The following is a 14,565-nucleotide window of genomic DNA, read 5'->3' as shown; positions in this document are numbered from 1 at the left end:
GAACTTCTGCTGTTCCACCTCAGTCTGCTTCCTAATGACAGGGACACGAACTTCTGCTGTTCCACCTCAGTCTGCTTCCTAATGACAGGGACACGAACTTCTGCTGTTCCACCTCAGTCTGCTTCCTAATGACAGGGACACGAACTTCTGCTGTTCCACCTCAGTCTGCTTCCTAATGACAGGGAGACGAACTTCTGCTGTTCCACCTCAGTCTGCTTCCTAATGACAGGGAGACGAACTTCTGCTGTTCCACCTCAGTCTGCTTCCTAATGACAGGGACACGAACTTCTGCTGTTCCACCTCAGTCTGCTTCCTAATGACAGGGACACGAACTTCTGCTGTTCCACCTCAGCCTGCTTCCTAATGACAGGGACACGAACTTCTGCTGTTCCACCTCAGCCTGCTTCCTAATGACAGGGACACGAACTTCTGCTGTTCCACCTCAGCCTGCTTCCTAATGACAGGGACACGAACTTCTGCTGTTCCACCTCAGTCTGCTTCCTAATGACAGCGACACAAACTTCTGCTGTTCCACCTCAGTCTGCTTCCTAATGACAGCGACACAAACTTCTGCTGTTCCACCTCAGTCTGCTTCCTAATGACAGGGACACGAATTTCTGCTGTTCCACCTCAGTCTGCTTCCTAATGACAGGGACACGAACTTCTGCTGTTCCACCTCAGTCTGCTTCCTAATGACAGGGACACGAATTTCTGCTGTTCCACCTCAGTCTGCTTCCTAATGACAGGGACACGAACTTCTGCTGTTCCACCTCAGTCTGCTTCCTAATGACAGGGAGACGAACTTCTGCTGTTCCACCTCAGTCTGCTTCCTAATGACAGGGAGACGAACTTCTGCTGTTCCACCTCAGTCTGCTTCCTAATGACAGGGACACGAACTTCTGCTGTTCCACCTCAGCCTGCTTCCTAATGACAGGGACACGAACTTCTGCTGTTCCACCTCAGCTTGCTTCCTAATGACAGGGACACGAACTTCTGCTTTTCCACCTCAGCCTGCTTCCTAATGACAGGGACACGAACTTCTGCTGTTCCACCTCAGTCTGCTTCCTAATGACAGCGACACAAACTTCTGCTGTTCCACCTCAGTCTGCTTCCTAATGACAGCGACACAAACTTCTGCTGTTCCACCTCAGTCTGCTTCCTAATGACAGGGACACGAACTTCTGCTGTTCCACCTCAGTCTGCTTCCTAATGACAGGGACACAAATTTCTGTTGTCTGTTACCTGCAGGGTGAAGACACAGACCGCCTTTGTGGTGCTATCACTGCTATTGCTGAGGTGTTCAAGTTGACTGACCCCACACTACTATTCCTGGAGGTAACCACGCTGGTGTCCAAATATCCAGATATCAGGTGAGTACATTCAGTGCACACTTCCTGTTTGCATGTGTCATCAGTTCAGGGTGCTGCTTTCTACTTAACTAAACTATCTCAAGCCCTTTTTCCACGTCTTTATTTGGTATTAATCATCATCTGCTAACATCTGTGCAGAGTGGAAGTGTTTCACCAGCGTTCAGTGCTGTGTGAAACGACTCTGCAGTAGGCATGGGTTTTATTGGCTCCAGTCTGGCACAGCGTTTAGAAGAACTGGCTGAATCCAAAATCATTTCAGTGCTGTGATTTGGCAGGAAAATGGATAAAGCTCACCTTTTCTTTTCAGAAATACACATCTACTGACTGTAATTTCTAACTCTTCTTATCTTGATGCGCACATTCAGTTTTATTTATATAGCATCAAATCACGACAAATGTCATCTCAAGGCACTTCAACGATACAGTCCAATTCAAGCCAATTAGGGTTCAATTCATTGTAATCATAATCCAATCAAATCCAATTAATTCATTTCAAAATAATTCATTTCATTCATATAGAGCCAATTCAAAAACAATTTCATAGCTAAGGAAACCAACAGATTGCACTGAAACTTGTCTTCAGTCCAATCTCCCGTCCTGAGCGAGCCTGAGGCGACTGGAGAGAAACGACTCCCTTTTAACAGGAAGAAACCTCTGGCAGAACCAGAACCAGGAATCAGAGGCCTCCCATTCTACTTTTAGAAACTCTGGGAACCTCAAGTAAACCTGCAGTTTGGGAACGAAGTGCTCTGTTAGGAAAATATCTTACAATGAGATCTTTAAGATATGATGGAGCTCGGTCATTAAGAGCTTTATATGTGAGGAGAAGAATCTTAAATTCTATTCTGAATTTAACAGGGAGCCAATGAAGAGAAGCTAAAACTGTAGAAATATGATCTCTGCTGTTAGTTCTCATCAGAACTCTGGCTGCAGCATTTTGGATCAGCTGGAGGCTTTTCAGAGAATATGTGGGACAGCCCAATAATAAAGAATTACAGTAGTCCAATCCTGAAGTAACAAATGCATGGAGCAGTTTTTCTGCATCACTCTGAGACAAGATGTTCCTGATTTTAACAATCATGGATTCCCACATTCTGCACTGACTCCTGTGAACTGGCACACCTAAGATGATCTACTCCTCATGTCTTACTGATGACATTTGACACACGTCTTTTGCTTGTTGTGGCTATTTTTCCTTTCTTTTTTTGTCCCTCCTGCTCTCCGTAGGGAGGAGCACATCCAGGCGTTGCTCGCAGTGCGGGGGGATGCCAGCAGAGAGATGCGACAGATGATCATCGGGACCCTCAGTGAAAACAAAGTGTCCTACTCTGGTGTCACACAGCCTATTTTTAAAGACATTACTGTGCCCACCATGACCATGACTACCATGACCTCCATGGCAACTGGGAAGCTGCTCAAATAAAGCCAGACACCATGACATAATCTGCCCCTTCAGCCACAAAAGCAGACAGGCTATTTTTCCAAATGCTTCTCATTTCTCATAGTTTAATGCAGCCTGTTGTTTTTTCTTCTTGTTTGTCATACTTATCTCATGTGTGCTTCAACAAAACAATAAAGCTAAAGTTGTAAAAATGCACTGCAGTATTTTTTAACTTTTCCTCTTTTCTCCGCTGCAGTACTCGCATCACATGTTAGCTTTCAGGTAACTTTCATCAAGTTAATTTTTCTCTCTCAATGCTTCAAATTAGATGCACAAACTAAGTAAATCAACAGAAATGCAACTAAACTCAGAATATATGACAGAGGACCTCCAACAGTTTTAATATTTCATTTACTTAAGTTTCCTATTTAATCTGATTAGAATTTATATATTCTTTTACAATGTAACAGTAAGTTTACATGAAGCAGACACACCTGAAAGGCTTTTTAAAAGTATTATATAGTTTTTGGATATTTAGTTAATGCACTAAAGACTTTCCTGACCCAGCTTGTGGACTGTAACATTATCCCTGTTTGGGCAAAATGACAATGGGAACTCAGCTAAAATGGTGAAAAAGAATTGCTCAATCAGTGAGCATTTCAATTGTGTGTCTGCGCATCGGATTGAAAAAATAAATTCTCCACAGGAAAAGAGGTTAAAATAGCATGAGAGATGATATTTCTTCAGTTTTAGCACCTTGTCGGTTCCAGAAAAGAGGTTGAAATTCTTCTCCCATACATCCAGTTAAAGGGATAGTTCGCCTCTTTTGACATGAAGCTGTATGACATCCCATATCAGCAACATCATTTATAAACATCTTCTTACCCCCTGCTGCGTCCTGTGAGCAGAGTTCCAGCCTCGTTTTGGTGTTGATGAAGGTAGTCCGGCTAGTTGGCTGGGGTCCCGAAAATAACGCGTCTTGCTTCTAAAAACAATATGCGTTCAAAAGAGTAATACATTTGCATCACAAAATCCTCCCTCCAAAAGTCAGGAGTAGCCCCTGACTGCAGACCGGAGATCAATGTTGAGGGGGCGGTGCTCAACATAGAACAACACATTGAACCACAGAAGAAGAATGTGTGGAGGAGAAGAAGTAGATTAGTTTTTTAATGTGCTATTTTGCAATATTTGTGACAGACAAGGAAGAAAGTAAATTTTTTTTCATTTTAAAATATGCTATGCTCTCTGTGACGATACACTGTGTTCTTAGTTATTAGCTTAGTTATTATCTTACACCACGGAGACGACTGAGAAACTCAGCGCTAACTTTCAGCAGCATGTGGTGACTTCCGGTTTTCAAAAATAAACGAGAACTGTCAATTTTTTATTTAAAAAAAGAGAGATGTGTGTCTCATAACACAAGTTATAGTACTATGCCCCTACACTCGTTTTTTTTTTTAAATAAATAACACCGAAGCTTCGAAACATGCTTCAAACTCGCTGGAGAAATTGTCTCAAAAAAAAAGAAACCGTTACTGTGCAAAAACGACTTTTCTTGAATAAAAACACGTGAAGTAACACAAGCACCCTCTTTATTACACCAAGCACACTCCCAAAGAAAATATGAATGACAAACAAAAAAATTTCACATTGTTTTTAAATTATTGTGTTATTATATACAGAAGAGATGTATCATATTTGCTTTATTTGGTGCAACAATTGCTACTGCCCAGATACATGCCCAGTAATATTGTTGTAATGTTTTAAATACTTGAACGCAGTTTTTCTAGAGAAGATAATTGCTTTGTATATGGGAGTATCGTCCATTGACTGTTTTGGGCTTTCACATGCGCGCGCATACCGACAAGAGGTGAGTGACATGCTGTTTATAAAGTTGTTTTGTAACGTCCCCATGCCAGTAATGTGAGAACCATGCATATGGTTTTGATGGTAAGGCTTGTGACTTTATTGTCGGATGGTTTATAAAGTGGTGTGACGTTTCTGCAGTGTGCAAATTGTTGTTTTACGTGGAAGGGTTAGCGCTTGCCCCTTAGCCACCACGTATTAGCCTCGCATGACAGGCTGCGCAATCAGCGCAATCGCCGCACAGGGAGCGCAGATTTGCACCAGTCTGTGTCCTACTATCAGTATTTGACAACCTCTAGCAATAGAAATGCGCTTCAAATGCCCCGGAGTTCCCCTTTAATGTGCTTTGCTGAATATCAGATCTCTCCTTTCGAAGTCTCTGTTAGTGAATGAGTTGATTTGTGATCATCATATTGATATATTTTGTCTTACAGAAACCTGGCTGCAGCAGGAGGATCATGTTAGCATTAATGAAGCAACTCCCTCTGACTGTTTAAATGTTCACGTTCCTGGAACCACAGGCAGAGGAGGAGGAGTGGCAGCTATTTTGAGATCAGGGTTACTAATCAGTCCCAGACCCAAGATTAGTTTGAGCTCTTTTGAATCTCTGATTCTCAGTTTTTCCCACGCAAAGTGGAAATCCCAGAAACCTCTTGTGTTTGTTGTTGTGTATCGTCCACCTGGCCCTTATTCTGAGTTTCTGTCTGAATTCTCAGAGTTTTTATCCCAGTTAGTGCTGAGTACAGATAAAGTCATTGTAGTGGGTGACTTTAATATTCATGTAGATGTTGAAAATGACAGCCTGAATATGAACTTTAATTCTATATTGGACTCTATTGGATTTTCTCAGAGTGTTCACAGACCGACTCACTGCCTTAATCACACCCTTGATCTTGTGCTGACTTATGGCATTGAGAGTGAACAGTTAACAGTGTTCCCTCATAACCCTGTCTTATCTGACCATTTTCTGATAACCTTTGAGTTTACATTACTTGACTATACAGTTTCTGAGAAGAAATTTACATATAGAAGGTGTCTATCAGAGGATGCTGTAACCAGATTTAAAGAATTAATTCCATCATCCTTTTCTTCACTGCCATGTGCAGATATGACAGAGGACGACTACCTAAACTTTACTCCAGCAGCACTTGACTCTCTTGTTGACAGCACTATAGTTTCAATGCGTACAGCACTGGACAGTGTTGCCCCTCTGAAAAGGAAGGTAATCAGTCAGAAGAGGTTGGCTCCTTGGTATAATTCACAGCTGCGTGCTTTAAAGCAGACTGCAAGAAAGCTGGAGAGACAGTGGCGTTCCTCTAATTTAGAAGAGTCTCAGTTAGTCTGGAAAGATAGTTTAATAACATATAAGAAAGCCCTTCGTAAAGCTAGAACTGCTTATTATTCATCATTGATAGAAGAGAATAAGAATAATCCCAGGTTTCTTTTCAGCACTGTAGCCAGTCTGACTAAGAGTCCGAGCTCTGCTGAGCCAGTTATTCCTTTAACTCTCAGCAGTGATGATTTCATGAGCTTCTTTATCAATAAAATTGTTTCTATCAGAGAGAAGATTGATGGAGTCCTTCCCACTATTATCAGTGATGTATCATCAAGTACAGCAGCTTTAGAAGTATCTTTAGAACCTGATTTGTATTTAGACGGCTTCTGCCCAGTTGATCTCTCTGAACTAACAACAGCAATAGTCTCTTCTAAACCATCAACTTGTGTTTTAGACCCAATCCCAACCAGACTGTTCAAGGAGGTTTTCCCATTAATTGACACTTCCATATTGGATTTGATCAATCTGTCTTTGTTGACAGGATATGTACCTCAGACTTTTAAGGTTGCTGTAATTAAACCTTTACTTAAAAAACCTACTCTTGATTCAGAAGTGTTGGCTCATTATAGACCTATATCCAATCTCCCTTTTATGTATAAAGTTCTTGAAAAAATAGTTGCAGCTCAGCTTTGTGATCACTTACACAGAAATAATCTGTTTGAAGAGTTTCAGTCAGGATTCAGAGTGCATCATAGCACAGAAACTGCACTGCTGAAAGTTACCAATGATCTCCTCTTAGCCTCTGATAGCGGAGTTGTGTCTGTGCTTGTCCTGTTGGATCTCAGTGCTGCATTTGATACGGTCGATCACAGTATCTTATTACACAGACTTGAACATGTTATCGGGATTAAAGGAACTGCATTAGGCTGGTTTAAGTCATATTTATCTGATAGATTTCAGTTTGTTCTTGTAAATGAAGAATCTTCCTCACACACCAGAGTAAGTCATGGAGTTCCCCAGGGTTCTGTGCTTGGACCAATTCTTTTCACTTTATACATGCTTCCATTAGGTAACATTATTAGACAGCATGGCATAAATTTCCATTGCTATGCTGATGATACTCAGCTGTACTTATCTATAAAACCAGATGAACCCAATAGGTTGGTCAGACTACAAGCATGTCTTAAAGACATAAAGACCTGGATGACTCAGAACTGTCTGCTTCTAAATTCAGACAAACTGAAGTCGTTATCTTTGGACCTGAGCGCTTCAGGGAGAAACTGTCTAGCTATATAGTTACTCTAGATGGTATTTCCTTGGCTTCTAGTTCTACAGTGAGGAACCTTGGAGTTATTTTTGACCAGAACTTATCATTTGACTCGCATATAAAACAGGTTTCTAGGACTGCCTTCTTTCACCTTCGTAATATTGTTAAAATCAGGAACATCTTGTCTCAGAGTGATGCAGAAAAACTGCTCCATGCATTTGTTACTTCAGGATTGGACTACTGTAATTCTTTATTATTGGGCTGTCCCACATATTCTCTGAAAAGCCTCCAGCTGATCCAAAATGCTGCAGCCAGAGTTCTGATGAGAACTAACAGCAGAGATCATATTTCTCCAGTTTTAGCTTCTCTTCATTGGCTCCCTGTTAAATTCAGAATAGAATTTAAGATTCTTCTCCTCACATATAAAGCTCTTAATGACCGAGCTCCATCATATCTTAAAGATCTCATTGTAAGATATTTTCCTAACAGAGCACTTCGTTCCCAAACTGCAGGTTTACTTGAGGTTCCCAGAGTTTCTAAAAGTAGAATGGGAGGCAGAGCCTTCAGTTATCAGGCCTCTCTCTTGTGGAATAAGCTGCCAGTAAATGTCCGGGAAGCAGACACCCTTTCCACTTTTAAGAACAGGCTTAAAACTTTCCTTTTTGATAAAGCTTATAGTTAGGGATGGCTCAGGTAATCCTGAAACATCCCATAGTTAAGCTGCTATAGGCCTAGACTGCTGGGGGGCCTCATCTGTCACACCTTTCCTCACTTTACTCTCTTTATGTATATGTGATATTATTGTGGTCATTAACTCGTGTTTCCCTGTTCCAACAGATATCCTTTGAATGGTGTTACAGTGTTTGTTGTCCCCTCTTTTCTGTCCTCTCAAACCCCAGCTGGTGGAGGAAATTAATTAATTGGATTTGATTGGATTATGATTACAATGAATTGAACTCCAAATGGCTTGAATTGGACTATATTATAGAAGTGCCTTGAGATGACTTTTGTTGTAATTTGGCACTATATGAATAAACTGAATTGAATTGAAATCAATTCAATTCAGTGTGTGTGCTTTAATAGCCTGCCTGCAGCCCACATCATTTATCTCTTTGTTGGCCACCTCAGACTTGCCTCATTTATCTTTGTGAACAGTTCAAATGTGATGCTACCCACCCAATGTTTGTCTTCTGAGATATCATAATTGATTATGAAAATTGATGTACACTGTTGTTAACTGTATTAACTGGGCTTTTCATATATGTAATTGATACCGTGCCTCTTTTATCCAGCATGGTTTTCAACTATTCAGCTGTTCAGTTCAGTCTTATTTATATAGCGCCATATCACAGCAAAGGTCATGTCACTACAAAGACACAGTCCAATTCAAGCCAAAATCAAAACAATTAATTCTAATCCAACAATAATCTAGTCAAATCAGCTTAATTCAAATCTAAAGTAGCCCATTTCATACAGATCCAATTTAACCTTCATCTTGTGTTAGTTCCCTGTTACCATCTCTTATGTTAACGGGTCGGTTTTGACCCGTGTTTTAATTTAGTTGTAAAATACACTAAAAACAATGATCTATCATCCAATTTGTTTCTCATCTCTTGGTTACCTTGTTAGGCTTCCTTATCCATAAAAAATATTGGTTTTAATATTTTTGGTGTGGGCCCCTGGGCCTTGTTTTTGTCAGTATACCCCTCGATTTCAATAAAAAAAAATGGGTTAGGGTTAGGGGGTAACCCTAAAACAAGGCAAAATGAGAATCCCCTAAAGCTCACATGATTGGGAGAGGAGCTGGCTGTCAGTGTGTTGGCTGACAGTGAACTTGTGATTTCAGTTTTGGCTCTAATATTGCTTTATAATCTTATTTTTATAACTGGGTCGAAACCGACCCTAACAACACAAAGGTCTTAATTTCAACTAGAGCATTTTATAATTTAGTGAAAACAATTTTTTTTGTTTTATTTTGTTGAAATAGAGGTTCCTGACAAAGTCATAAAGCCTTGATGCAATAAACAAATTTATATGGTTATTTTATGCATTTAAGACCTAAAAACGGGTCGGTGCCGACCCTAACACAAGACGAAGGTTAAAAAGAAAAGTAGCCTTTCTAAGGAAACCAACAGATTGCACCGAGACTTCTATTCGATCCAGTCTCCCGTTCTGAGCAAAGCGACGGTAGAAGAGAAAAAACTCTCTTTGAACAGGAAGAAACCTCCATCAGAACCAGGAAGGGCGGCCATCTGCCTGGACCAGCTGGGGCTGAGAGGACAGAAAAGAGGGGACAACAAACACTGTAACACCAGGCCAGGGATACCTGCTGAGAGAGAGAAACACAAGTTAATGACAGCAATGATGTCACATGTACATGGAGAGGAGAGAGAGGAGAGGGAGGAGAGGTGCATCATGGGTGCTTCCCAGCAGTTCTGGGGATATTCTGACACTGCATTCAGTGGCTGTGGCTCAGTGGTTAGAGTGGGTTGTGCAATAACCAGAAGGTTGGTGGTTCAATTCCTCGCCACTCAAAAGTGGCAGCCCACTTTTGAGTGGTGTCCTTGAACGAGGCACCGGACCCCCATGCTCCTTGGGTGCTGTGAATGGCTGCTAACTGCTCCAGTGTATGGCATCTGTCTCCATGAGTGTGTGTTTAGCAGGTGCCAATGATTTAAATGTGGAGGAAAAAATTTAATGTATTTCACTGCACATACGTGACAATAAAATTTGATCTTAGATATCATTGTTAGGTTGATAACTATTTCCAGTTGGCTCACTTCTCCCTCACACAGCATGAACTACCTGGGACAAAAAGTTTAATATATTTCAGTGAATTTTTTTCTGTTTTCCTTATCAGGCTGCTCCTCAATAGAATAATCCACACATGTGGTCACTAAATAACAAGCAACACAAAGGACACCTTTTAAAAGGTTCTGAGGTGACTTTAAGAGGTCCCTAGAATGTGAACATTCTGTCTGCCCGTTGTAATTATGCTGCATAAAAAATTCAGTGGCAAAAGAACCAGACTCGGGGCAGTTGGTGGCGTAAGGCAAGGCAAGGCAATTTTATTTATAGAGCACAATTCATACACAGGGCAATTCAAAGTGCTTTACAGCTACATAAAATCACAAGAAGGCAATAAAACCATTAAAAAGTAATAAAAAAAATAAAAGAAATTAAAAAAGAAAGAAATTTAAAACCCATTAAAATAATCATTAATTAATTAAAAAGTGAAGAGTGCAGATAAAATACTTTCAGGTGTCATATGCACAGCTGAACAGAACTATTTTCAGCCTGGATTTAAACATTGTCAGGGTTGAGGCCTGTCTCACATCTTCTGGAAGACTGTTCCAGATTTTAGGAGCATAAAACTGAAACGCAGCCTCACCTTGTTTAGTCCTGACTCTGGGCACCAGCAGGAGACCCCTCCCTGAGGTTCTCAGAGCCCGAGTTGGTTCATGTGGCTTTAACATGTCAGAGATGTACTTTGGCGCTTGACCGTGAAGAGACTTGTACACAAGCAGAGCTGTTTTAAAGTCTATTCTCTGAGCGACAGGAAGCCAGTGCAGAGACCTGAGCACTGGACTAATATGGTCTTATTTCCTGGTTCTAGTCAGGACTCGAGCAGCAGCATTCTGGATGTACTGCAGCTGTCTTACAGCCCGTTTAGAGCCCAGTGAGCAGGCCGTTACAGCAGTCTAACCTGCTGGAGACAAACGCATGGATCAGTCTCTCTAAGTCTGGTTTAGACACTATTCCTTTGATTCTGGCAATGTTTTTTAGATGGTAAAAAGCTGCTGATGTTACAGATTTAATGTGGCTGTTAAAGTTCAGGTCTGAGTCCAATATTACCCCGAGATTTCTAACTTGATAGTTAGGTTTTAGAGAGAGAGTCTCAAGGTGACTGATGACACTTTCTCTTTGTTTCTGTGGGCCACAGACAATGATTTCAGTTTTGTCTGAGTTTAGCTGGAGGAAATAGTTTTGCATCCACACACTGATCTGTTCGATGCAGCGACACAATGTATCTACAGGCCCGTGTTCTCCTGCCGTCAGTGACACGTAGATCTGAGTGTCATCTGCATAGTTGTGGTAGGACACATTATAGCTGCGTATTAGCTGGCCTAGTGGAAGCATGTACAGATTGAACAATACGGGTCCCAGGATTGACCCCTGGGGAACCCCACAGGTCATAGCCATTTGGTCTGAGACACAGTTACCAATTTCAACAAAATACTTCCTGTCCTCCAGATAGGACTTGAACCAGTTTAAAGCACGACCAGAGATTCCCACCCAGTCTTCTAACCTCTGTAATAAGATCGCATGGTCAACTGTGTCAAAGGCAGCACTCAGGTCCAGCAGAACTAAGACTGTGACTCTACTTGCATCTGTGTTCAGGCGGATGTCATTTGTCACCTTGATCAGAGCTGTCTCAGAGCTGTGGTGGGGCCTAAAGGCTGATTGGAAAGTATCAAAAGCATTGTTAGACAGGAGAAAGTCACTAAGCTGTTGGTATACAACTTTTTCTAGGACTTTGCCTAAGAATGGCAGGTTTGATATGGGCCGGTAGTTGTTCAGTACTGTGGCATCAAGATTGCTCTTCTTTAGAAGAGGCTTAATGACAGCAGTTTTTAAGGCCTTTGGAAATGTTCCAGTCTGGAGTGAGATGTTGACTAGATGAGCAAGTTGTGGTAACAAACTGCTCAGCACAGACTTTAGGAATCTAGTGGGCAACTCATCAAGGCAGCACGTTGATGAACTCAGACTGCAGATGGTCTCTTCGACTGTTTTGTCAGTAACAGGTGTGAAATGTGTCAGCTCTAGGTGTCTAGCTGGCTGCAGAGTAGTTATTTGTGTTGTGGAAATTATTGCATTTTTAATGCATTGAACTTTGTCATTAAAGAATATTGCAAACTCGTTACACTTGGATGTAGAAATGAGTTCTAAAGGCAGTGAAACTGGAGGGTTTGTTAATCTGTTTACTGTAGCAAACAGGACACGAGAGTTGTTACTGCAGTTTTTGATGATTTCAGAAAAATACCTCTCCCTTGTTCTACGCAAAGTCTGGTTGAACACACATAGCTTTTCTTTGTAAGTCTCATAATGAACCTGGAGCTTTGACTCTTCTTTCCTCCATGGCGCCCTTTGCCTACTTTTAACCATTCTAACCTTAACAGGAGCAATGGTATCCAAAACATTTAAGAGACTTGATGTGTAAGAGTTCAACAGATCATCAACATCAGAACACAGGGTGTTCTCAAACCTAATCATTTCCATAAACTGTGTCCCTTTCTGTCATTTATGAGTCTTCCCTGAACAACTGCAGACCCAGCTGCTGGTTTGGGTATAACAGATAGGTCGAAGAAAACACAGAAATGATCAGATAAAGCAACATCGACAACATCCACGTTTGAAATAACAACACCCCTTGAAATGAGCACATCTAGAGTGTGCCCCCTGCTGTGGGTGGGCTCAGTCACATGCTGAGTTAGACCAAACATTTCAAGGACAGCAGTGAGCTCTTTAGCTTCCTTGTTATGCGCTACGTCCACATGCACATTCAGGTCCCCTGTTATGACTAAACAGTCAAAAGCAGTGCACACAATTGAAAGTAGTTCAGTAAAATCATCAATAAAACAATTCTGTGGTGGTTTATAAATGGTGATATAAAGTATGGAAGATTGTTTTATCTCCATTTTGAATGACACATACTCAAATGATGAAAAAAACCCAAATGACAGCTTGTGTGTGGGTATATTGTCCCTGAACATGGCACAAACACCCCCACCCCTCTGGTTTTCTCGTGTTTCAGACACAAAATTGAAGTGAGGTGGACTAGACTCAATCAGGACTGCATTTGCTGTGTTTTTGTCGAGCCACGTCTCAGTTAAACACATAAAATCAAGATTGTGAGAGGAAATAAAACTATTAATTAAGAATGATTTGTTACTTAAAGATCTGACATTGAGTACTGCGTGTTTGAGATTAGTTATAGTTGAACTGGATGCTGTGTTCTTGCAAGGGATATGGAAAAGATTTCTCTGATTGGACAGTCTGATTGTCCCTGTCTTCACTCCATCCTTGGACCTCTGGTTGAGATGGTGTTTACCAACACAGAGGCCCTAGTGGGTTAAGCAGCCGCCCCATGTACAGAGGCTGCAGTCCTCGCTGCAGCTGGCCCCGGTTTGACTCCCGCACTGAGCGGCCCTGTGCTGCGTGTCTTTCCCCTCTCTCTGCCCCCTGCTTCCTGTCTCTCTCCAACTGTCCTAACATTAAAGGCATAAAAAGCCCAAAAAAATACTTAAAAAAAAAAAAAAAAAAAAAAAAAATGAACCAAACTCAACATCCGGGTAAACAGGGAGAAGCAATCGATCCCTGTCTCAATTCATCCAACGGCAGCCAATCAAGTTACGCTCCATTGGACAGATCAGCCATGTCCACCAACGCGGGTGATGGTGCTTCGGTGAGTGAGTTTACTTTATTTGCCATTTGTGTGAATAAAATTGAGTAATAGATATTACTCAATATCTATTGAGCTGATCTGATGAATTGAGACAGGGATCGATTGCTTTTCCCTGTTTACCCGGATGTTAAGTCTGGTTCTTTTTCCACTGAATTTTTGGAAGTTGAATTTTTTTCCACTGAATTTTTTTTTTCCACTGTTGATTTTTCAAATTCAGAGTCTGATTTTGATGCTGTAAAAATTCCATATTTGAAATTCGTATTCAAACTCTGATGGCACAGAAAAACTTCCATACAAAGTCATCCTGGTTTTAGATAAACCGAGGGAACCTGTAGTGTATAAGGTATGCCACAGGGTGGCGGTAAAGCGCCTGTAACCTGGAGTAACCGTCGACATATTATAGGCGAAGAAGATGAAATGGCAATTAGATGTTGCTTCTAATTTGAGAATCTGAACTGTTGGATATGATTAGCCCTTGCTAGCTTCTGTGCAGCCTTATACTTGCCTGTGGCTCTGTCCTACACACCCGCCGACACCGCGGACACCTGACTGCACCAGGTAGGACTGCATCCATCATTTCATGTTTACGTCGCGCAGAGTTAAGCTAACGTTCCAGCCAGCTTCCGCTGGGCTCGCTGATAGCACCTCAAACACCTCAAACCCCTCCGTCTCAGCGACACGACCTTTCCCACCGGCGTTGGGCTGCTGTGGTGCACTTGTCACGGGTGTTTTTCAAACGCCACGGTTCCTGGTACTTTCTGTTCCTTCGTGTCACCGAGCAGCAGCTACCCTGCCAGGTTCAGGAGGGAAGCTGCATGGAATGGAATTGTACTTTTTTCATCCCCAGGTGGGACAGACTTGGGACTTTCTGCCCAAAAAGATCCAAATAAAATGTCATGCAGAGGTGTTGCGGTGGGCATGAATGAGCTGCACTATTCT

General features: G+C 41.6%; 2 protein-coding genes across 3 annotated transcripts in view; both read left to right on the top strand.

Annotated features, from left to right (window-relative positions):
• exoc3 (exocyst complex component 3) overlaps positions 1 to 2,965 on the top strand; it is a 36,615-nt gene extending 33,650 nt beyond the window's left edge. For both annotated transcript variants that reach the window (XM_075484211.1, XM_075484212.1), the window contains exons 15-16: positions 1,249 to 1,370; positions 2,598 to 2,965. In XM_075484211.1, the coding sequence (XP_075340326.1) occupies positions 1,249 to 1,370; positions 2,598 to 2,793 (318 nt within the window). In that variant the 3' untranslated portion in view covers positions 2,794 to 2,965. The remainder of the gene's footprint in view (positions 1 to 1,248; positions 1,371 to 2,597) is intronic.
• An 11,048-nt stretch (positions 2,966 to 14,013) lies between these two features.
• Positions 14,014 to 14,565, top strand: part of LOC142399494 (dnaJ homolog subfamily B member 6-like) — a 34,362-nt gene continuing 33,810 nt past the window's right edge. The window contains exon 1 of the mRNA XM_075484210.1: positions 14,014 to 14,184. The gene's annotated coding sequence lies outside the window, so the exon portion shown is untranslated. The remainder of the gene's footprint in view (positions 14,185 to 14,565) is intronic.

Source organism: Odontesthes bonariensis, chromosome 14 (genome assembly GCF_027942865.1).
Source record: "Odontesthes bonariensis isolate fOdoBon6 chromosome 14, fOdoBon6.hap1, whole genome shotgun sequence".
Classification (NCBI taxonomy): domain Eukaryota; kingdom Metazoa; phylum Chordata; class Actinopteri; order Atheriniformes; family Atherinopsidae; genus Odontesthes; species Odontesthes bonariensis.
Note: the sequence above shows the minus strand (reverse complement) of the source record. Positions and strands in the feature narration are given on the sequence as shown.